General features: G+C 54.9%; 1 protein-coding gene across 20 annotated transcripts in view; it reads left to right on the forward strand.

Annotated features, from left to right (window-relative positions):
• The window catches only part of RAP1GAP2 (RAP1 GTPase activating protein 2), a 57,053-nt gene extending 34,804 nt beyond the window's left edge, over positions 1-22,249 (forward strand). For 3 of the 20 annotated variants that reach the window (XM_068210785.1, XM_068210787.1, XM_068210790.1), the window contains 23 exons: positions 3,789-3,873; positions 6,297-6,332; positions 6,544-6,588; positions 7,012-7,044; positions 7,373-7,582; positions 7,990-8,093; positions 8,579-8,657; positions 9,053-9,106; positions 9,362-9,445; positions 10,301-10,401; positions 11,020-11,149; positions 11,344-11,499; positions 11,955-12,026; positions 12,430-12,516; positions 12,759-12,893; positions 15,445-15,582; positions 15,943-16,061; positions 16,192-16,305; positions 16,773-16,890; positions 17,406-17,532; positions 18,732-18,811; positions 18,972-19,007; positions 19,736-22,248. In XM_068210785.1, the coding sequence (XP_068066886.1) occupies positions 3,789-3,873; positions 6,297-6,332; positions 6,544-6,588; positions 7,012-7,044; positions 7,373-7,582; positions 7,990-8,093; positions 8,579-8,657; positions 9,053-9,106; positions 9,362-9,445; positions 10,301-10,401; positions 11,020-11,149; positions 11,344-11,499; positions 11,955-12,026; positions 12,430-12,516; positions 12,759-12,893; positions 15,445-15,582; positions 15,943-16,061; positions 16,192-16,305; positions 16,773-16,890; positions 17,406-17,532; positions 18,732-18,811; positions 18,972-18,980 (2,116 nt within the window). In that variant the 3' untranslated portion in view covers positions 18,981-19,007; positions 19,736-22,248. Of the gene's footprint in view, positions 1-3,788; positions 3,874-6,296; positions 6,333-6,543; positions 6,589-7,011; positions 7,045-7,372; positions 7,583-7,989; positions 8,094-8,578; positions 8,658-9,052; positions 9,107-9,361; positions 9,446-10,300; positions 10,402-11,019; positions 11,150-11,343; positions 11,500-11,954; positions 12,027-12,429; positions 12,517-12,758; positions 12,894-15,444; positions 15,583-15,942; positions 16,062-16,191; positions 16,306-16,772; positions 16,891-17,405; positions 17,533-18,731; positions 18,812-18,971; positions 19,008-19,735 lie in introns of all 20 variants that reach the window. The other 17 variants (XM_068210788.1, XM_068210791.1, XM_068210792.1 and 14 more) reach the window with 13 other exon arrangements.
• The last annotated feature ends 501 nt before the right edge of the window (positions 22,250-22,750 follow it).

Raw genomic sequence — 22,750 nt, forward strand, 5'->3', positions numbered from 1 at the left:
ACTTCCAGGTGTAAACTCACAGCAAGGTGCCCTTGTCTGTGTTGCAAAAAATCCACAGTTTTGGTTGAGTTGTTTTTTTCTTTTTTTTTTTTTTTGCAATTTGTGAGCAGCTGGCAAGGGTCCCTGGCTGTGCTGCTCTGCCTGGTGCTTGTGTCCTGGGAGCCAGGGGTCAGTGCAAGTTGTGTGGGGGATGGAGAGGAGCACCCCCAGAAGGAGGACGTGCAGTCTGTGCCCCCCTGCCCACTGTGGGCAGGGCTGAGCCCGGGTAGGGAGAGGATGGAAAGTGATATGGAAGCACAGTCCCCTCTGAAAACTTGGGAGACTGGACATGGAATATTAAACAAACCAAAAAGGAAGCAGCTGGCAAGGTGATGCCCATCAAGGATAAAAAATGATGAGTCCAAAAATAGAGGCTGTTAATTTACAAGAGAGTCACTGCTGACCTTCTCAAGGATGAGGCATCTGACAGGCAGAACTTGTTGCTGCAGGAGTTTGGTACCTCCTTAGGCCAGGTTTCTGTGGAATTAAGCACAGGCATACAGGACCTGGGGTGCTCCCATCTCATTTGCACATCTTGACAGAGGTAGAGCCAGCCACATGTGGAGCATTTCACCATGTCAGGTAATATGCTGGCACCTCCCTTCCCCACCTGTGATTTATCTAAATGTACTGTGTTGACTTAGAGCCTGTCTGGGAAATAGATCAGATGGACAAAATGAGGAGGTGGGATGCATTAGGACAAAATGAGGAGGTGAGATGCATTAGGGCTTTTTCATTAGGCTTTGGCTTGAGAGCGCACAAGAGAAGTGTGCACTTGGAGTCAGGGTCTGGATGGGAACACTCCAGGCAGCCTTGGCTCATGCTGAACAGGACTTTTTAATCAGAATTTCAGTATGTCCATGGGGTTTGCCAAATACAGGATATTAATTTGAAGGTGCTTTAGGACTGTGATCAGGGAGGCTTTAAAGAGAAAGACCTTATCTGCCCTTGCTGTGTTGGGAGCTCACTGGTGTCCATGGTTTCCCCCCAAACTTGGGGGGGAAAATCCCTATTTTCTCCCTCTTTGGAAGGAGGCAGAAGAGCAGCCTTTGGCAGGTGGGCTTTGCCTCCCTAAGAGCTGGCAACAGGTCCCAGCCCAGTCCCGGTGGGCTGGGATGGCTGGGGTGATCTCAGTCTCCATTCGGAAACCCTGCAGTCGGCCCTGCCATAACCGCATTAAGGTATTTCCTTAATTAGATTTACTAAGTATGTAGGATTCTAATTCTCTCTTTTCCTTCTCTCTTAATTTGCCTAATGAGAAAAACAGAGAAATAAAATTACAAAAGTCATGCCCACGTTTCCTTCTGGAGAGGCCGGTGTCCGGCCGCAGCTCCGGAGGATGCTCTGGCCCATGCCGTGCGCTGCTGCCTGGCTGTGGCCGTGGCCAGGGTGGGCACTGGGGGCGGGCAGAGCCCCCTGGTACGGGCCAGGTGCCCCCTTAGGGAGCGGACACAGCGCTGTGACCTTTGGATGTCGGTGCTGGAGCTGCGCGTCTCCTGCGGTGCCGGGGAGGGGCGAGTGCGCGCGGAGCTGCCCGGCGTCCCCAGCGCCCAGCCTCGCTGCCGTGGGCACCATCTCCACCTCTGCTGTGCTGCAGGCTTTGCAGAGACTTGCAGCCTCAGTGGCAGCTGGGGACTGGCTCACAGAGCGGGGCTGCTGCGAGTCCCCGCTGGCCCCGGGCTCGCTTCAGGGGGATCCCTGCGGGCTGCACCCCTCGGGGTGCACAGACAAAGACGAGCTAATCTTCCCCCTGATTCATTTATCATCCCCTGAGGGCAATCCGTTTGGGAAGTGGGCCGCTGGCCCTTGAACCCAGCGCTGATGGCGGGCTGAATCATCGGCGTCTGTGGTTGGACTTTAACATAACAGATTCGCAGCGCAGAGGCCCTTCCAAGCAGTCCTTGGGGATGGGCTTGTTTTGCTCTCCCGGAACTGCAGGAGCAGTTCCAGCAGTTTGGCCCCAAAGAAGCAGCCAGCATGTGACAGAGGAACATGTTGTTAAGTTGGGTGATTTTATAATACTTAGAATATGATGCTATGGCAACCCACTACAAATCCCAGATCAAATCAAATTATTTGTGCGCATCCCTGTAACTTTAATCTTTTCAAAGTCGTATCTGTTTTATGCCTTTGAGGCCACTGTGCAGCTGAGTGCAATCAGGCAGAGCTCAGGGTTCAAAGCAAGGAGAGCAGAGGATGAGTGGTTTGCTCCAGATCAGGCTGTGCTTTAGTGTCCTAGAAAGTCAAAGAGCAAACAAGGAAAATCTGTCATCCTTGGCATTTTTCAGCAGTTGAGACATGTTGAGGTTGTGGAGAGCAGAGAGGGAAGGAGCTTGATAAACAGTATGGGTGGGCAGGACAGGAATTCCGCTATTGCCCCACATTGCTCCAATTAATTTCTTGCATTGAAAAACTGGAAGATGCCAGGAGCTCAAATGAGGTGTAACAATGTAAATTTAACCTGCCCTGATATAAAAAAGAGAGAAAGAAGATTTATTTTGATTTAATGTAATGTGAAACATCAGTCCTTGGTCTGGGTTCACGTTTGGACACAACGCAATGGGTTTTTCCCCCAGTGCCTCTGGCTAAGTCCATGCTGCTGGCACAGCCCAGGTGGTGCCATGACTCTGCTGGCTGTGAGTAGGATGATGCTGCTGGTCCCACTTTGCCTTCCCAGCATCCCTGCTGCCTCCCCGCTTCATCCCCTCAGCACCTCGGTGGCACAGGGCCCTGCTGAGGAGGCGCTGCAGGCACGGCGTTTCCCCACGGCCAGCAGGTGGTTGTCACCTGCTGTCACAAATGCTGGGGTTCGGGAGGAGGGGGCATCGTGGGTGGGAGGGCAGGGCTGCTGGTGAGGGCAGGTGTTTCGGAGGGCAAGTGTTGGCAGAGGCCGGGGTGCAGCCTGTGGCAGGAGCTGTGTGTGCTGGAGAGGCCCCGGCGGGCACCGGTGCCTGCTGCGGCGCGCAGCGCTGCGCGGAGCCATCCCGGGGCGCGCTGCCATGGGAACCAAACCTCCTTACGGCGAGATAAACAGTTGGACATTTTGGCCCGGTTTCTCCAGGACTAACCTGGCAGGGACTAGAGGAAACTAAATTAAATCTCAGATTTTCTGACTCCCAGAGGAGCATCTGGCAGTGCCACTGCGTGATGGCGTGGCTGCCTGCCCGGGAACTGCTGGGTGACAGGGATGGGAATTTTGTTCAGGGGAGGGCTGGGGCCGTACTTTTCCAAAGCTTAGGGGACTTTTGGGGGGGCTATCTTGACAGCTCCATGGCTCCGCTTTCCTGGGGTCTTGCATCTTCATTATGGCTCTTGGTGCTTCCAAATCCGGTGCCAGGTGCCGTGTTGGCAAAAGGGCCCTCAGCTGGGTCCCTCCAAAGCTGTGCTGGGGTGTCCCTGGGTGTCGCTGAGCCTCCTTTGCTGCCAGAAGGCTGCTCAGCCACAGGTCCTGCCCAGGTGGGGAGGGTGCCAGAGGGAGGGATGGCTGGTTCCTGTCATAGGAACCCAGGCCTGCTGCCCCTGCACCAGCAGCACCACACGTGGGGACTCGCAGCCCACCCTGGGCACGGGCTCTTCTGATGACTTTTATCACCTTCTCACACTGTCTGCTGGGTTTTTTCTCAGATTCCAGATACTACTGTACGGGCAGCTGCACACCACGGCTTTGCCGAGGGAGATAACCCTTATCTCCTGCCTGGTGAGCTGGCTCCGGCAGGGGGGAGCTGACACGGCTGTGTTTGGTTTTCCAGGAAACAGGAGCTGCTGAACAGCACGGATGTGACCGCCCCGGAGCGGCCCCTGTCACCCCCGCTGACAGCCCCACCGACCATGAAGGTGAGAGCGCTGGGCCGGGCCAGGGCCCCGGGTTTGGAGAGCCAGGTTGGTGGGGAGCAGCACTTCCAACGCAGCGGCTGCACGGATTAGGGCTGTTCCCACAGGAGCAGCAGTAGGTGGTTTCTGGAATTCCGCCGGCAGCCTGTTCCGACGCCATCCCTCTCTCCATCCGCGGTGGCGAGCCGTGCCTGCCGGCCTATCCCGCGCCGACACTCCCGTTACGCAACGGCGAGCGGCGGTGCCAAGCAGGGCGCTGAGCCCTGGTGCTGTTTCCCAGCCAGTAGCTCTCCCAGTAAGCCTCCCAGAAACCATCCCAGTAACCTCCCCAGCACCGCGCTGGGTGGCTCGGTGCCAGCACGAGGCAGGCGCGGCGTGCCCGCCATGGGGCCGGGCATCGTGAGCTGTGCGTCCCAGCAGGCACCTGCCTGTCCCCTGCCAACCCCCCCTGCTTCCTGCCCAACCTGGTCCGGGCACTTGGCCTCCCAGGGGAGCCACCCTTAGAAATAACAAGGCAGCTGCCCTGCTGTGCCTCTGGCTTGAGGAAACGTTTACCAAAGGGAGGTGGGGCTGGGCAGGGATGGCCGGGCTGGGGCTCTTGCGGGGTGCCCATGAGGAGGTCTGGCTGTGTGGCTGAGGCAGGTGGGAGTGATGCCAGGAAGGTAATAGATTTCTTCCAGGGCTGCGACACGTGGGGGAGAGTGCTGGGGAGGGGGGCACAGCTCTGCTTGCTGCCCTCCATTCGTGGCAGCTCCCGCCTGGTGCAGGGTTTTCTTTCTGTCCTTTCCTTTGTGTCCCAGGAAAGCTGGCTGTAAGTGGGCACAGCTCTCTGAAGGGCTGCATGCTTTGCTCAGTATGTGTGCCATTTTCTGTCGGACTCGCTGTAGCAGCTGGGTCTGGTGCCGCCGTGGGGTCAGGTCTTGGCTCTGGCTACTGGTAGAGCAGGACCTGAAACTACCCAACAACATTTATACGTGGAGATAAACAGAATCCAAACCAAGCTCAACTAAGGAAGATTTTTAAAGAGTATTCAGCTGTGGGCACAGAGCTGTCTGAGCCTGGGGTTTTTCATTTTGACTCCCGCAGGTGTGTTAGGTAAGAAGGGGCATGGACTAAAGCTGGAAACAGCCAGGGTTGTGTCCGAGCCACAGCTGCCCCACCTGTGCTGGCAGCCATAGACTGCTCGTGCTGTAAATCTGACCTTTGCTCACCACAAATATTAAAGGAAAAAATTTATCTCAGACTTTTCTTTTCCTTTGATTTTCATTTCTTCATCCCCTCCTCTGTTTTTTTCCTTTATCTTTTTATCTTTTGAGAAATCCAGTGTATTCTAAGCGCTCACTAAAAATCACCCCCCTTGCCTTTCCCCTTGTTACCGTGACCTCCTTTTTTGGCCCCAAATCATGCATGTCTCTCCCGCAAGCCGTTTCTGACAGCCGGTAGGATGGGAGCTGCCGATCCCGCTTTTCAGTCCCCCTCGGGCTGGCAGCGCTGCCCTGGCCCGGCTTGTCCTGGTCTGCGCCGGGCGCTGCGGCCGGAGCGGCCGGGAGCAAACGAGCAAACCCGGCCCGATGAGATGAGGGCTGAGAGAAGGGACGGGGCGGGGGCACCACGCCTCCAGAAAAGCCACTTAGGGTTTACTGGGAGTGCCGCATTTACAGCCGTGGTTTGGCTGGGTGATTTATTTGTGCGTACCTGACAGCAGGAAGAGCTGGGAGAGGGCTCAGGAGTGTCCAGCAAGTCCAGCTTCTGCGGGTGCTGTGCTGCGGGGGTGGCCCCAGAGCAGCTCCACGGCGCACCGGCCACCACCAGGACGGTGGGCAGCGCAGGTAGATCAGGCTGGGCACAGGGTTACCTGAAGTTCCCGTCGCGGAACTTCACCAGAGGGGTCCTGGCAGCTCTCCCGGAGAGGCGATGGTGGGCTGTGCCCACCCCGGTGGGGTTCGTGTCCCTGACCCCCTCTCCGTGTCACCGAAGGTGCAGGGCCACTCACCCTGTGTGAGCACGGCTGCGGCTCCTGCCCCCGGCACGGAAACAGGGCTTCTGATGGGAGCAACTCAGTAATCTCTTCAGTTCCTTTGGCACGGGGGGGATTAACCCTGCTCTGGACAACCCAGCACCACAGGCAGCAGCTTCACCAGTGCTGCTGTGATTAAGAAAATAAATGATTCAAGACCCCTGATCAAACATGCTCAAAGCTCGGCACTTTTGGTGGTCAAGAGCTTCTGGCAAGGCAGCTGCTGCAATGATGCTGAGCTCCAAGTTGGGCTGGATGGGAATCCTGGTGTTCCAGCTGCCTGGTCACATTCAGGGAGCAGGACAAGTGCTCGGGGTGGGGGTCCAGTGTCCCTGCTGTGATGTGGCTTGGACTGGCTTGCCTTGTGTCTGCTTTTATCGAACAGTAGATTTCCTTCTTTTCTTTTCAGTCGGCAGAATTCTTCGAAATGCTGGAAAAAATGCAGGTGAGCAGCACTGTGCATGCCAGTAACTCGAGATGCTTGCCCCAGCAGAGCCCCTGAGGGCAGAGGGCCTGTCCCAGGAACAGACCTCACCTTCCAGCCACTTGGGTTGGAGTGATCTCCATGTAGCAAAATATCCTCATGTTGGTGGACCGACCCCCTATGTTGGTAAAAGCATCTAAATTGTTTGATGCATTCATTTTCTTCCAAACAGGCACCAAAACTGGAAGAACAGAGGTCTGGAAGCCAAAAACACAAGGTTGGTTGATTTTTGTTTCTTGAGGGGATCTCTTCAAGTGTCCCCCCCTCATCTCAGAGGTTTAATGTGATCACCAAAGACAGTCACTCAAAGGGCTGGGAAGGATTTAGATGTTATCTAAAAACAAGGCACTGATTGAATTGCAGAGATGGGAGCATGGTGCCTGTAAATCCCTAATCCAGCTTTATGTCCAGACCAGTGCATTTCAGCTTCCAGCTGTGCAAAAGGGTTGGGGTTTGCAGGGAACACTGCACTGGAAGTTGCACTACCCTTTAGGCAGGACTTAGGCTGCATTGATGCCTTCTTGTGAGGGACCAGCAGGTGCTGGAGGCACTCCCTGGGTTGGGTGGGCAGGGCTGGGGTTTTAAGGGACAGCTGGTGGGGAGCAGATGGCCATAGATGATGTTTGGTTCCTTTTTCCAGGAAGACTACATCCCATACCCCAGCATCGATGAGGTGGGTACCCTGAACCCCCTGAACACCTTCTGGTGAATGCCTTTCCAAAATTGCTGACAGCAGAGGAATTGGTGGAGATTCTGTTTGAGAGGAGCTACATAAAGCATGTTCCCCTCTCCCTATCTCTGTGGTTTTTGGCTTTTCCTCAGTAGCATGTGCCCCTCTTCTGTGACAGAGAAGAGGTTTCAGAGAGGGGTGGACTTGTTCCTGCTGGGGCCAGGGCTCTGGGGTCTGCTGCAGTAGGGGGGCAAAACATGGAGCAATGAGCTCTGCATCCCACATCCACACCCCTGTCCTGCCTGATGCCTCATGGCACGTGTCTCTGCAGATACTGGAGAAGGGTAGCCCCTACCCGCTGATCATCCTGCCCCAGTTTGGGGGATACTGGATAGAAGACCCAGAAAACCTGGGCACGCCCACCTCATCTGACAGCAGCATCTGCGAGGAGGAGGAGGAAAACCTCAGCCCCAGCACCTATGGCTACAAGCTGGAGTGCAAGGGAGAGGCCAGAGCCTACCGCAAGCATTTCCTGGGAAAGGTGGGTTCCTCCATCCCACGGGGCCCAAAGTTGCACACCTTTGACTAAGAAAACTCTCCAGCTGAGAGCAAAATGGGCAAGTTTTACAATTTCCCTCTTTGCAGGGAATGGAGGCACTGGTGGGTTCCCAGCATGGCAGTGATGGGCACTCATGTGGCCTTTGCCCCTGGTCCCACAGCCACAGGTCTCCTGTGACCCCAGTGGGGATGTGGGCCCTGAGCCTCCTGTCCCTGGGCACCTCAGCCAGACATGGGGGCCTGTGTGGCAGCTCCTGCCCTGGTCCTGGCAAGGGGGTGCAAGTGTGTGAGTGATGGGAGGGTGTTGGGGTAGCAGGTGAGTGTCCAGGCAGTGTCCTTGCCATTGGCAAGTTGCTTCCTGGCTGCTAACGTGCTGTTTTCTATTTTTAGGATCATTTAAATTTCTACTGTACAGCCAGCAGCCTTGGAAATCTGATCCTTTCTGTTAAATGTGAGGAGACAGATGGTACAGAATATTTAAGGGTTATACTCAGGTATGGAAAAAAAAAAAAGCTTTGTTTAACAAAATATTCCCTCTTTGGGAGTCCCTGATTCTTTTTCTACAGCAAGTGCTTGAGCTGGACTGGCAGCATGTGGTGGGGTCTGGGTGGGACAGGAGGCAGTGGCAGCATCCCTGTATTTCTGTGCTGAGGCTGACTAAACCTGATAATGAACATGAGACTTTGATCTGTTGCTAAACCCACTGGAACTGAACATAAATCTCTGTGGGCCTAATCCTCCCTGGGATAACACCAGTCACTTCTCTCATCATCCCTCCATAAGCTGACAGGACCCAGCATGTCTGAACCGTTGTGTCATTTCCCTGGAACTATGAATATTTTAAGAGATGAGAAGACAAATCGAGCCTTTGCTCACTAACCAGGCCCAACAAATGCAGCACAACTGTGTTTCCCAAGAGCGGGTGTTGCTTTGCTGTAGACACTCTCTGACCTCTGTCTGCTTGTTGTTTCTTTGCTAGGTCCAAAGTGAAGACATTGCATGAGAGGATTCCACTGGCAGGATTCAGCAAACTCCCGAGTATCCCCCAGATTGCAAAGGTGAATTGCCTGGCTTGGCTGGAACACGTGCAGCAAAGCCTGTGCCAGCGCACAACAGAGGCAGGGCTGGGACGTGTTGGGCAGCACCACAGTGTTGGGCAGCAGTGCCTGTGCTCTCAGGTCAAGGGGCACTTGGGTGATGCTGGTCCTGCTGTTGTTTTCCTGCTGATCCCAGGCAAGGAGAGAAAATGGCCCTCATTTGACATGGAGGGACCTGGGACTTGGCTTGCTGCATCCTCAGTCGGGGCCAGCCAGGCCATGGGGCATCCCGATGAGAGGGTGTGAAGGAGGGAGCTCCTGCTATTGCAGGCTGTATTTGGCTTCCTTATAAGACATTCATGGCTGAAGCTTTGGCCAAGGACCTGGCACTGACTGCTCTTTCCCCTTGCCCACAGGCCTTCTGTGACGATGCCTCTGGGCTGAAGTTTAACCCGGTTCTCTACCCCAAGGTGAGGTAACTTGCCCAAGTTGGTCGTGTGTTCTGCAAGAAGACTGAGAGCCACACTCAGGGCCACTGTTGAAAACTTTTAGCCTAATTATGTGGGAATTTGGCTTCTTTGCCCCTTCCACTCCCCTGATGCCGCCCAGCTGTTGTTGTACCCTACTGCAGCTCTGGTGGGCTCTCCTCACCCCTCACCATGGATCTTCTGGCCATCACATTTTGAACCACCAGGTGAAACAATTGGCATTTTGCTTTCCTGCAGGCATCCCAGATGATAGTGTCTTATGATGAGCATGAGGTCAATAACACATTCAAGTTCGGTGTGATCTATCAGAAGTTCAGGCAGGTGAGTTGTCCCCATGCTGCTTTAATGGAGCATGTCCCTGTGCACCAGAGATCCACGTTTCACGAGCACAGGCTCAACTCTGACCTTAATTCTGCCATGTGCAGCACCTTGTGTCACTGGATGTCCTCACTGATTGTGTTTCTCATTGCTTGGATGTTTTCCCCACTCATTAAAAAATGATATGACTGAAGAGTCTCGGTATGGAAATCAGCCCACAAGCTGCTGTAGGGAAAAGCGGATGTGAAAATGCATTTTAGCAGGCGTGGTATTTTAATCAGATGTATGTTTAGACAGCTAACCAGCTACGTTTGTCTGGAGGGACTGTGGGCTCTGAAGAGAGGTGCTTGCTGAAAATGCTGTCAGTAGCAGGGGGACTCTGGATGGGGAGTGCAGAACTCAGCCTCAGAACTCACTGAGAATTACTCTGACAGGCACTCTACATATTGCATTTTGGGTTGGATGGACTGACTCATGCAAGGCTGTAATTAGGGTCTCATTGTTTTGAAATACAGCAAGCAGGAGATGATTAGGGATTTTCAACAGAGGATTCACTTCTGGTTTGGTATTTCCTGGTTATTATCCTAAAGTCCTTGCTGGGGCTCAGAAGAGGCTCTCAGCAGCTTTGCCCTAGGCTGTCCTGGCACTGAGCGGGCTGTGATAGCCCATGGATGGTGCTGGTGGCTGGCGGTGAATGTGGTGGTGGCAGCTGGGGACCAGAGGTGGAGAGCAGCCTGTGGCTGTGCAGGTCACCATGGAACAAGACCCCAGGGACCCCCTGCATGGAGCTGGAGGTGGCAGGGGATTGGACAGGCAGGGAAATTGGGGCTGTCAGCAGATGCACCCTGTGTTTTGTAGACCCAAGAGGAGGAGCTGTTTGGCAATAATGAAGAGAGCACTGCCTTCAAGAACTTCTTAAGTTTTCTGGGAGACACCATAACTCTCCAGGACTTCAAAGGGTAAGTTAAATAAAAAGGATGATTTTACAAATACATTAACAAGAGACCATGTCATATGTAAAAATATCTACGTGTGAGAACAGAAGTCATCTCGCTCATGAGCGGGATGTGCGGAGCAGAAGCAAATATAGTTTTGGCTTGTTTTTCAAAGCTGGGGGAGTTAAAAAAAAATGGAGCTGCCAAGAGAGAAAAATTTCTTTTCCTTCAGCTTTGAGGTTGTGATAAAATCTGGCTATATTCAGCCATAGATGGAAGGCAGTCTGTGGAAGTGTGCTGTGCCCATGGGTGCCTCGGGGGCAGTCCCTGCAGCGGCCACAGTGCGGGCAGAGACCCCCACTGCTGGTGAGGGATGGTGAGGCCACGGCTTGTGCCCATGGCTGTGGTGAGCCCTGGCTGACCAGCCCTGCTTTATGTGCACCCTGAATTTCAGGCTGGTGACAGCGATGGCTGGTTACAACACATGACGCACGGTTTGTTCTTTCCCATTTGCTCCCTGCTAGATAAAGATAAATGAGCTGGGCTGTTCCATCAGCCTGTCCCCTGACAGCCGCGGGTGCTCTCTGTGAAGCTTTCAATTAACATCTCTTCGTTTCTCTCCGCCTTTCCCTCGATCTCCAGTTTTCGAGGAGGCCTGGATGTCAGCCATGGGCAGACGGGAGTGGAGTCTGTGTACACGGTGTTCAGGGACAGGGAGATAATGTTTCATGTCTCTACAAAGCTGCCTTTTACCGAAGGAGACACACAACAAGTAAGAGAGATGTGTTTGCTTGCACAGAAGGGTCTGAGTGGGGCGGCACTGACCCTGCCCAATGCTGTGGGCACTGCCAAGCCCTGGCACCGTGGGAAGTGGCTGCTTGGTTCCCCAGGGCAGGACTGGCACTCGCTCCTGCAGGAGCAGAGCTGCCGGGTTTTACCGACCCAATGTTCTCCCTTCCGGTTTAGCTCCAGAGGAAGAGGCACATTGGCAATGACATTGTGGCAATTATCTTCCAAGAGGAGAACACGCCGTTCGTCCCAGACATGATTGCCTCCAACTTCCTGCACGCCTACATTGTGGTGCAGGTGGAGAACCCCGAGGCGGAAAACACGGCGTACAAGGTGGGTGCAGCCCCAGTGTGCCCAGGTTTGCTTCAGCAGCTTCTGACAAGGGCATGGAGTGACGGGACAAGGGGAAATGGCTTCCCACTTGGAAAAGTAGGGTTAGATTAGAGATTAGGAGGAAATGCTTCCCTGTGAGGGTGGTGAGGCCCTGGCACAGGCTGCCCAGGGCACTTACCCTGTGCTCAGTGATGCAGTCAGTGTAAGGCCTGGTGGGGGCTTGTACCTGTGTGCTGAACACACACAGGTGTGCACACAGGTGTGTTATGCATGCACTGTTACATAATGTGTGTGTATACAGACATCAGTACATAAAATACATGTTTGTAAACAGCTCATTTGTTAAAGAGTTTTGATGGTCCTCAGCATTTGAGTGTGCCGTGGAGCAGTCTGACATATCACCTGGGTGCAGGTGGCATAAACCCATGGGAATAACATGTCTCTTGACTCCTCAGGTATCGGTCACAGCCCGGGAAGACGTTCCCTCCTTTGGCCCACCCCTGCCAAGCCCTCCGGTGTTCCAGAAGGTAGGGGCTGAGAGGGAAGCATGTTCCAAGCTGTAGAAAAAGTAGATGTGCATGTCCAAGATGTTTCCAAGCACACTGGCTTGGGGAAAACAGGACTTCTGGAATTGACCTGCATTAATTTTGGTTTCCATTGAGGCCCCTGGAGGTTATGGTAGGGTGAGTGGCCATGCACCACTGCATGGCATTACTTGAGCAAGGTGGCAGCAGCAGCTCTGGTGCTGAGGCGCTGTGTTGGTGCAGGTGAGCACCTCAAACCCATCTGGGGTTTTCCACCAACGCTTCCACATCTGGAGGGACTGCCAAGTGCTGTGAGCTTGGGTTTTGGGTTGGTACAGCTGTGGTACCAGAGATACAGAGAGTCCTAAAACGGTGGGTTTTTTCTACCTTGGTTGTCTCCCCACAGAGCCCCGAGTTCCGGGAGTTCCTGCTGACCAAGCTCATCAATGCTGAGAACGCCTGCTGCAAGTCCGACAAGTTTGCGAAGCTGGAGGTAACGCTGCCCACGTGTCCCTGCCTGGAGCGGCTCTGGGGAGCTGTCCCACTCCTCCTCAAAGCCGCCTTTCCCTGTTGAACCGGGTCAGTGCTTGCAGGGACGAGAGCGTGGTGACCGTGGGGCGTGCGCTGTCCCCAAGGAGCACAGCTGGTGCCGTGGGTCGGTGCCTCTGCTCCTCCCTTGGGTCGGTGCCTCTGCTCCTCCCCTGAGTGCTGGCTGAGCCTTTGTCTCTCCCTCAGGACCGGACTCGGGCCGCCTTGCTGGACAACCTTCACGACGAGCTCCACGGGCACACTCAGACCATGCTGGGGCTGGGGCCCGAGGAGGACAAGCTGGAGAATGGGGGTCATGGAGGCTTTCTGGAGTCGTTCAAGGTAAAGCCCTGCCCTTGCCAACAGCAGAGCTAAACCCCAGAGCACCTGGGGTTGGCAGAGCGTGTGTTGGGGGACAAGAGGTGTCCCCCGAGGGCAGGGTGGCAAGACGAGGTGGGGGCTGCTGCCCCCACCGGCTGCTCAGCCTGCCAAGTGCCCGAGCTGGTCCCAGTGGGAGCAAGCCAAAGCTGGCATGGTTGCATTGTTGGTGAGTGTCCCCATTGGAGTGACTTCTCCAGAGCTCCTGAGCACCTCTCTACCAGTGTGCTGCAGCATTTTTTGTGTCCCCAGAGGGGTCTCAGTTCAGGCCCAGTCCCCTGCCACAGAGTGTGCCTGCAGCTGGGCTCTGCTGTGGCAGGACATGTCCTGCTCATGTTCTGGCTGCTGGCTGCCACTGCTGTGGGACTGGGATCAGGAGGGGTGCCTGGGGCAGCTGCCACAGCAAGCGGGGGGGTGGTGGTGGTCATTGTGCTTAAAACAAAGATAGAACAGTGCTGGGTGTGGAGTGGGGAAGTGGTGCTGAGTGTGCCAGGGAGACTGGGCAAGTAGGAGGGAAAGCAGGTGATGTTGCCTGGAGGAAAAGGAATGGGTAAAGTGCTGTGGAGGAAACTCTGAGCAGCCACTGGCAACAGGGACAGTGACTGGCTGGGCAGCAGGGACACCCCTCGAGACGGAGGAGCAGCATCTGAGTCTGAGGGTATGAGCCATTGCCAGGTGTGTGGTGCAGCTGCCCTGTAGCACAGAGGGGGCTGGCACTGGGTGGCACTGGTGGTCTGGGCAGGGGGCTGTCCTGGCTGCGACTGCTGGGACAGCTCCTGCTGTTATCTCAGGCATGGTTATTTCTATAGCATAGAGAAGTGAGACTGGTGAATGAGCCACCTCATCCTGTACCTGGAGGATGGGGCGGGGGAGGAGGGCTGCACAGCTCCCCAGACCCCGCTGCAGAGGCTCAGATGTGTCCTGTCCAGTGTGAGACGTGTAGGAGTGGCACTGCCATACAGTCAGTCAGACATCGCAGCGTTCACCTCAGGGTCTGCATGCTGAGGTGAAGCAGGGATGTTCTGGCACACGCTGAGTGAGCGAGGAGACAGCGTGCTCTCTTGGCATTGCAGGGAGTGCTGGGGTGGGAGGTGAGCCCCGTGGTCCGTGCTGGGCGCCTCGGGCCCGCGCTGCTGGGCTGCCTGCTGGCTTACATCCTGCACCGCGCGCTCTCGGAGTGACGGGGGGAGACACACGGTGAAGGAGGGCTGGAGGGGCTCGCACCTGGTCCCCATCGTATCTTTTTGCCCGCTGCCTTGCACCTACGGCCCAGCCTACAGACCCATCCCTTTGGCCAGGGGACCAGTTCTCAGAGGTGAGCAGAGCCCAGTTCTGCTCTGAGTGAGTGAGAGCTGCCTCTGCCTCTTCTGCGGGGAAGGGAGCCACTCCTCAGGGCTGGGGTGCTGGGGAACCTCACAGAGTTCCACATCCCTGGACAGGAGCCTGCAGAGAAAATGATCACTTTTACCTAAGAACAACATCAAATTGTATATGAATGCTGCTGACCCCAATAAATTCAGTCTGATGGACTCTTGCTTGATGTTCATTATTGCATGGGCAGGAGGGGCTGTTGAGGCTGTGATCTTCAGCACTGCAGGCTTGGTGAGAGCTCAGGGCTGCAGCTTCCTCTTACCCTGGTGCAGGTCCACCTGTGGCTCCATGACCCCCAGAGCCAGCAGCAAACAGCCTGTATGCTGCAGATGCAGCTGGCACCCTCAGGAGTTTGGCCTGCCATGGCTCATTTACTCTTTAGCCTGGCTGGGATTCAGGGGCTGGAGGAGCCATGGCTGAGGGAATAGCTGAGATGAGTGAGGCTGCTGATGTGAAGAGTGAGGGAAGGGGGCTGCTTGCCATGGAGAAATGAAGATAAGCGGGATTAGGGAGAGCCTGTGGCTGCTGTGGGGCCAGTGCTGCACAGCTCACCTTCAGTCCCTTGCAGAGGTGGATAGACCAAACCAGAAGCCACAGCAGCAGTTCAGGCTAAATGTATTCTGAAGCAGTCGATTGCTGAAGAACAGAAGAACTTTTATGTGGCTATGAAGCCTCCAGCTCAGGGGATGTTTTGGGAGAGGCTGGAGAGGTGCAGGAAAGAATCTGTCCTCTCTGAGTCCAGGCAGAATTGTAGAGGGTGTGCACACAAACATGGCTTATGGCTTGGCTGTGGTTCCCATTCCTGCCGAGGGGTCTGGGAGGTTGGCCAGGCAGGAGGCAGGGCTTGGGGCTTGTGTCTGCATCTCCTGGTCCCAGAGATGGAGTCCTTGATTTCACAGAGCAATGGGGGGAGAATCTGATCCTGTGGTGGCTGTGGGGCTCCCCAAGGGCAGCCCACGCTCAGCTGCACCTGCCAGGGCTGCTGTCACGAGTTGTGCTGTTGTTGGGGTGTGTTTGCTCTCAGAGAGGCATAGACAGGTTGTTCTCCCTTGTGCCTGGGGAAGACCTGAAGCTGGAGAGGAGTTCTGGGGACAGCACCCCGCTGGGTGTGATGACCTGCTGTCCCCTGTCCCCTGTGCCACAGAGAGCCATCCGGGTGCGCAGCCACTCCATGGAGACGATGGTGGGCAGCCAGAAGAAGCACCATGGCAGCGGGATTCCAGGCAGCCTCAGCGGGGGCATTGCACACAACAGCGGCGAGGTGACCAAGACCACCTTCTCGGTGAGCATGTCCACATGTCCCTCTGTCCCTCTGTCCCACTGTCCCTTCCTCTTCCCACCCCTCCACAGCCCGACAGGTCACTGCATTCCACTGATGCAGCTTGGCAGTCCCCTGCGTGGGCAGTGAGGGGGAGACTTGAGCAGGCTGTGAATTTGGATGCCTTGTTCAAGTTGGGCTCATTTTGTGGAAGAACCAAAGATAAGCTTCCTGGGGTTTTGGCCCCAAAAGGAGATAGAAAAGCAGTTTTAGCATTATGTGGTTTTTAGATGCGCAGGCAGCACAGTTCCTCGCAGGATGTTTAGTGTCTGAAGTCCCAGGAGAGAGCTCTGCTCTCAAACTCAGATTGTCCTCTGCTTTCAGCCCCCTGTCCCAGCTGTTGCTGCCAAGAACCAGTCCAGGAGCCCCATCAAGCGCCGGTCAGGGCTGTTCCCTCGCCTGCACACGACATCGGAGAGCCAGGCGGAGAGCAGGACAAGGTGGTAAGTTTGTGGTGGTACCTACAGAGCACTGCCACTCTCACAGTTCATTGTTGGCGTTAGGTAGGACAATGTGACCATCATTTCTAAGTCTCTTGTATAACTCGTGCAACCTGTCTCTTTGTGCCCTCAGTGACAGTGTTTCTGGAGCCCAGAAAACACCAGATTTGGGACATTCTTCCCAAGAGATGAAATCTGAAACCTCATCCAACCCCAGCTCCCCTGAAATATGCCCCAACAAAGACAGGTGAGCCAGGACGAGCCCATCCTCCTTCCACCAAAGCTCAGCAGACATCAAGGAATTTGTGAAACAAAACCATATGTAAATTTTACTGTAAATAAGTTTGATATTAAGGGAGAAAAGATTCTGGTGATTCTTGAGCACAGCTCCTTTTTGGTCTTTACAAAGAAAGAGCAAAGAGCAGCGTTTGACCGAGGCTGCCCGAATCCCCAGGACATGGAAGGCTGCTGTGCCTGTTCCTCCCTGCCAAGGCGAAGTCAGCTCGACCTAGGGTTTCCTACTGGGCACCCACCCAGTGCCTCATCCCACGCCTTTGGAAGTGGTTATGTGCTGAAGCACCCCAAGAGGTTCATTCCTACGGCAGCACTTTGCTCCGGGGGTGTGCAGGAGGGTCTGTCCCCCCGTCACAGTCCAAGGGACATGCTTCCCTGGTGACAGCCACGCGCCCTTCCTTCCGTTCCGCCTCTCTCTAGGCCTTTTATCAAGCTGAAAGAGAACGGGCGGTCGAACATCTCCCGTTCCTCCTCCAGCACCAGCAGCTTCAGCAGCACGGCGGGGGAGAGCGAGACCCTGGAGGACTACGACAGCGTGGTAGGTACCAAACCCTCCCCCGGCACATTCCCCACTCCCCTCGGCTCCCTGCTGCCTCCAGACCTCTGGGGTCCGACGGGGAGAAGTGCTTGCCAGCCCCCAGGTGCCTGCTCACTGCTGATGTGGAGAGGCTTAACCCATCTCTGGGTGTGGGGAGGAGGAGGGTTGGTGTGCCTGGTGGGACATCAGGGTGTTGTGGCTGCCCCATCCCTGGAGGTGTCTAAGGCTGGGAGCAACCTGGTCTAAGGTTGGACAGGGCTGGGAGGAACCTGGTCTAGTGGAAGGTGTCGCTGCCCATGGCAGGGAGGGTCTGGGTTAGGGTTAGGGTCCCTTCCAAACCAAGAATCCAAACCATTCTGTGATTCTGTGGCACCCCAGTGAGCCTTGGAATGCCCTGGGCACTGCTCGCTCTGCCCAGGCCAGTAGCTGCAGTGGGCACGGGTGCAGTGGGGCATTGGCAGGGTGTGGGGGAAGACCTGACTGCAGGAAAAGCCATGTCCTGTCTCTGTGAGCAGGGAAGCCAGCCCTCCACCGCGTCCCCATTCAAGCAGGAGGTGTTTGTCTACAGCGCTTCGCCCGGCAGTGAGAGCCCCGGCGTGGGGGCCACGGCCACCCCTGTCATCATGAGCAGGAGCCCCACAGGTGGGTGACAGCCAGACTGGCAGGAGGCACCAGCTCTGCCTTTCACTTCTGGAGCTACCCACACCCAAAGCCCCTGGGTTCCTGTGGTGGCGGGTTGGAATGGGGTCTGTGGCTCTGGGATGGAGGAGCCCCCTCCCAGCCTTGTCGGGGTCCCAGGGTGAAGCAGCAACTTCACCCTGGGACAGGCACCCACGGGGTGTGGGGCAGCCCCATCCTGACAGGGCTGTTCTGGAGAGGTGGCCCCATGTGCTGTAGTTCTGTTCTTCCATGGGGAATTTGTTTCCTTCCTCAATTAGAGTGCAGAGGTGGCTCTTGCTGTGGCTTTGTTCCCTCTGTCTCCCCTGACAGGCATGTGCAGTAGTCGTGGAAACTCTGTCTCCAGAGGCTGAGCCATGACTCACAATTACTTCATCAACAATCAGCTTCCCGTGGTCTTGGCTCCATTCCTCTCCTGCCAGCCCGCTCACCCGCTCCATCCATTTCACTGGGAGGATTTGCACACTGAGGTGCAGCTCAAAAGGGCCAAAGAGGCAGGAAAAGCTCTGTGCTCTTTGCTCCATCCCGTGGTGACGGTGCAGTGAGATGGGGGACAGCCGCAGTCACCCCTCGCCCACAAATCCCCATGGCTGTGATTCCTTGAGCTTCAGAGAGCCTGCCACAAGGCACCAGCATCCACGTGGAGACACGCTGTCAGCTGAGGAGCTCTTTTTGAAACAGCTGGGTGGCACGAATAGACCCAAACAGCTCTGTAACTGGGAACTTTGCGGGCAAAAGGGGACCATGGAGTGCAGGCAGACTTTTTGTGTCTCGGCACCCCACAGGTCCTCCTCCTTACTTCATTAGTGATTTTCTGAACCCTTAAACCAGCCCCTTTTAATGCTTGAAGTGTTTATTTTGTATTTTTCCTGCCAAGAACATGAAAATCCACCCATACATTATATGGATCAGTCATTCCTTGTAGCCTTTTCAGTGGCATTTTCAGGAAGAAAGACTCTGAAATGTAATTAAGCCTCAATTTGTTCCATCGCAAACACTTAATGTACAGCTTTTGCCAAACATTCAGCCAAGGCAGACTAAATATTGGTAGCACTCCTGACAGCCTATTAAAGTGCCTAGCTGGGCGAGTGCAGCCAGTACTACAGCAAATATTTTTGTTCACAGTTTATTATTTTTGTTCTTTGTTTGTCCTCTCCCTCCAGCAGATCTAAAGAACAGAAATTCTCCAAGGTCCAACCTGAAGTTTCGCTTTGACAAGCTCAGCCATGGCAGCTCCAGCATGGTAGGTGCCAGGGCTCTCACTGGTGGGATGCTGTGCAGCCGTGTCCTCCCTGCCTGGCATGGGGGTGGCTCTGGGGCCCGTGAGGGAGAAAAGGGAAGGGATTTTGTGACTTCTTGCCCCTTTGTTTGCAATCCACCCCATGTTCTGTTCTTTCACATAGAGCCACTAGCAGGAGGAAGTCATGAACTTGTCACAGGTGAGTGTTGGTATGTTTTCTTTTGTTTTGTGCAAAAAAGCTGTTTGGGGCTGCTCACTCTGCTTGGTATTGCTTATGGTACACTGTACCTTAGAACACCTTAAATGCTGCTGTAGGTGAGTGAGGGAAAGGGCAGGGATTCATGACAGGCCTGCACCCACCCGTGCTGCTGCTCCTTTCTGGAGCACCATGCTCCTGCACCTGCTCCCAGGGTCAGGCACCCCGGCCCAGCAGGTTGCATTTTTCCCAGTTAACCTTTGTCAAACACTGGTGCCCGTCTCCAGGTTTGCTGTGCTGTGCTCTGGGGTGGAAAGGCAGTGCAGGTCCTTACCCATTCCAAAAATCCAAGGGGAAAACAAAGATGCGCAAGATGGATTTCATGCGCAGAGGTAAAGGGAACTCAGTGGGATTTACATGGGTTCCTTCTGTTCCATGAAATTAAGGGTGTCATTAGGAAGATCCAAACTGAGCAGAAGAGCCCATAGAACTTGAAATGAAAGAAAGTTACATTTCTGAAAGCATGGGCCTCAAAAAGCTTGGATTTTCTCCCAATCACTGGGTATCCTTCTCTCACAACCTGGGAATGATGGGTGGCCTGGCGTTTTGGGGAAGGTCGCTGCTGTGGCTTCAGCTCCCTCCCTGGGACAGGTGCTTCATAGCCAGCACCTCAGGGGTGGGAATATTCTCCTTCCACACTCCTGACTTCTATCTTTTTCTTCTTTGCACAGGATGTTTCAACAAAGGGAAAAATCTTCAACACCCCATGGGACCATGCACGCCCCGGCCATGGGCAGCGAGGTGCCCTCGCCCGCTACACCAGAAAAGAGCTCTCACCTTGCTGCAGTCCTGTCCTGACAGGGACCAGCCACCTCTCACCCGGCGTCCCCCTGTCCCGCACACGCCCTGCGCCCCCGCTCTGCGTGCAGGAGGGGAGTGTCCCTGCCTGTGCTGCACACACGTGGCCAGGGCCATGTCCCCTTCTGGTGCTGCGCTGGCTCACCCTGGGGCTGCCCACAGGTGCTGCGGCTGGTGGGCACCGTCCATTCCCCCGTCCCTGGGTTGCCTGGCAGCTCCTTTTGGGCAGAGGGGCAGCAGGAGAGACCTCCGCAGAGTTTAGGTCCCTCCATGCTTTATTTGCAGTTATCAGTGGGGAAACGGGTTTATGTTTGTTTTTTGAAGGGTGGGGGTCAGGCCAAAGTTAGGTGTTAGTGGCTCTGGGGCAGTTTGCCCTCCACCATCGTTTGCTCTTGCTCTTCTCTGGGGACAGTGGGGCAAAACCTCCCTGGGGGGCCCTGGCCAGCTCTCCCTGGAGGGGGGTCTGCAGTGTCTCTCCAGCCATCCCCCAGCTCCTACCTAGACCCCAAAACTCTTGGGGCAGAGGCAGCCCCTCTCTCCAAACTTGCTCAGTTTCTTGCACAAGAGGCAGGTGAGTGACTTGGCCCAGGGAATGGAGCTGGGGACAGCAGCCCGCCCATCCTCCTTGGCAGGTTCATCCTCCCTGCTTTGTCCCTGCCTGAGCACAGGCCTGGGAAAGGTGGCCCAAAGCTAAAGCTGTGCTGTATTACAGCTTTAGTTTTTCTAAGTACTAGAACAGGAGCCAGAGGGGATTTACCTGGTGGGCTCTGCTTTGCCCTATGGCTTGGATCACCAGGCAAGCAAATGCATAAAACTCTGGTGATTTGTGAGGCATTAGGCTGCTCCAGGCCTTACAGAGTTTGTCCTGCTGCTTTTGAGCAAGCTCTTGTAATTCTGAAAGGATTATAGATTCTGCAAGGTAACTTTCCCATAATGCCCTTTCCCAGAAAATACCTCTCTCAACATGCCAAGAAATCCTTTTGCTCCTTTATGGAACTTCATGTGAAGTTTCCTGAAGCCTGTCCGTAAATTTCACATTGCTCATAGATTTCCCTTACCCATTTTCTGGAAGACAGGCCATGATGCTGCAGAGATATTCCCCCCCGTTCCCCCAGCCTGTGACCTTTGGACACCCTCATGAAATCAGGTTCTCAGTCTCAAGTGAATGCAGTTCTTCAAGTTTGTGATTCCTACTGAAAAGAGGACTTTGAGTGCCAAAGTCACCTTCCCCCAGTGGGTGCTCCAAGAGGCACAAGGTACCTGACAGTTTCAGGAGCAGGGGCAGAACTGTGCTCCTGGAGCAGCCCTGGGGCTGCTCCTGCTCCCCTCTCTCTGGGGCAAGTGCTTGTAGGATTCAACCATCACCTGCCCTCCTCCCTGCCATGTCCCTGGGCCAGAGACGAGCCAAGGCAAGCAGAACGTGCTCTGCTGACCCTGCTTCTGCAGGGAGGTGCTCTCCGAGAGCCTTACGATCCGGTTCACGTAGGTGCTCCGCTCGTGCTGGAATTAATCCGTGCAGGAAGGCTGTAGTTGTGATGGGAGGGGAACCAGGTTAAAGAAGGAGAACAGTTGTGAAAAGGCAGGGAACAGTTTCACCGGCCCTAAGTGCTGTGTAGGACTAGTAAATATCAGTAAGTCCCACGGGGATGGATGCTCCCTCCTGCTCCCAGCCAGTTGCATTTCAATAGAGCTTAAGCCTTGAGTTTCCTTTGGAAGAGGAGCATGCAGTGTGCTCAGCCCAGCCTGTAGCTGTAGGTGTCTCAGGATCACACACTTTGCTGTTCAGCACTTGTCTGATGATGCTTCAGTAGCACTTTCAAACCCACTCCCAATTCTCCTCTTAGAAGCTTTGGTCTGATTTCCTGAGGCTGCGCAGTGAAACAGTGACTGGTGCAATGACTTACTCCCAGGGTCTGCTCTGCTCTGGGTTTGCTTTTTCCTCTGAGAAGTCACTCGGTTCTGTAGATGTCGTCATTCCTGTGGGTGCTGATCTCCATGAGATCTTTGAGCAGATGATGCAGTGGCTACTGTCAGCTGGTTTACCACTTTTGGTTGTTTTGTTGCCTTTTTTTTTTTTTTTTTTTTTGGAACTGTGTCTTTCCTTTTTGACCTAGATTGATTTGGGAATTATTCAAATGGGACTAGCAGAACAGTGTGAAGCCTCAGGGAGAGTTGCAGTGCTCTGGACTGGTCTCTCCTGCCAGCCCGCGGAGCAGCGGTGGGGCCGGGGTGTGGCACGAGGTCTGCCAGCGGCTCCGGCGGGACATTTCCAGCAGCACTCCTCGCCAAAGGCCGAAAACCCGCTGGGCATCCTCACCAGCAGCCGGGCTTTGGCTGCTGCGGTCCCGGCCGGGCTCCAGCAGCTGCCCGTGCCGGCCCGCGCCTCCACCCCGGCGTGTCCTGGGTTGTCCCGGGGCGCTTCTGGGGCTGAGCCGTGCTTGTGCTACATCCCGGGGACTCCTGCACTTCCAGCAGCGGGTGGAGGTGTTCCTGTATATATTTTGCAAAATGTTTTGTGCTTATAAGTGACACTTACACGTCTATACATATATAAAAGGGATATATATATATATGTATAAAATATATATATTTATATATATATATAAAGGAAAGGATCCTTAACTGACACTAGAATTACTGGGCAGTGCATTTTCCTTTCTGATTCCGCTGTTTCCATGCACACAACCTCTGCCCTCCTCAGAAGTGACATTGCAGAGGGAGCAGAGGGGGCTCAGGAACGCCTTAGGGGGGTGATGGGGAAGCCCCCCCTGTGGGGAGGAGTCTCTGCTGCTGGGGGTGCTCCCCCTCTGCTGGGGTTTGGGTCCCTGCCTGCTCGTGCTGCAGCCCCCCGGCTCAGCTCAGGTGCCGCTGCACATCTGGTGCCGCTG

Source organism: Anomalospiza imberbis, chromosome 20, assembly GCF_031753505.1.
Source record: "Anomalospiza imberbis isolate Cuckoo-Finch-1a 21T00152 chromosome 20, ASM3175350v1, whole genome shotgun sequence".
NCBI classification, from domain to species: domain Eukaryota; kingdom Metazoa; phylum Chordata; class Aves; order Passeriformes; family Viduidae; genus Anomalospiza; species Anomalospiza imberbis.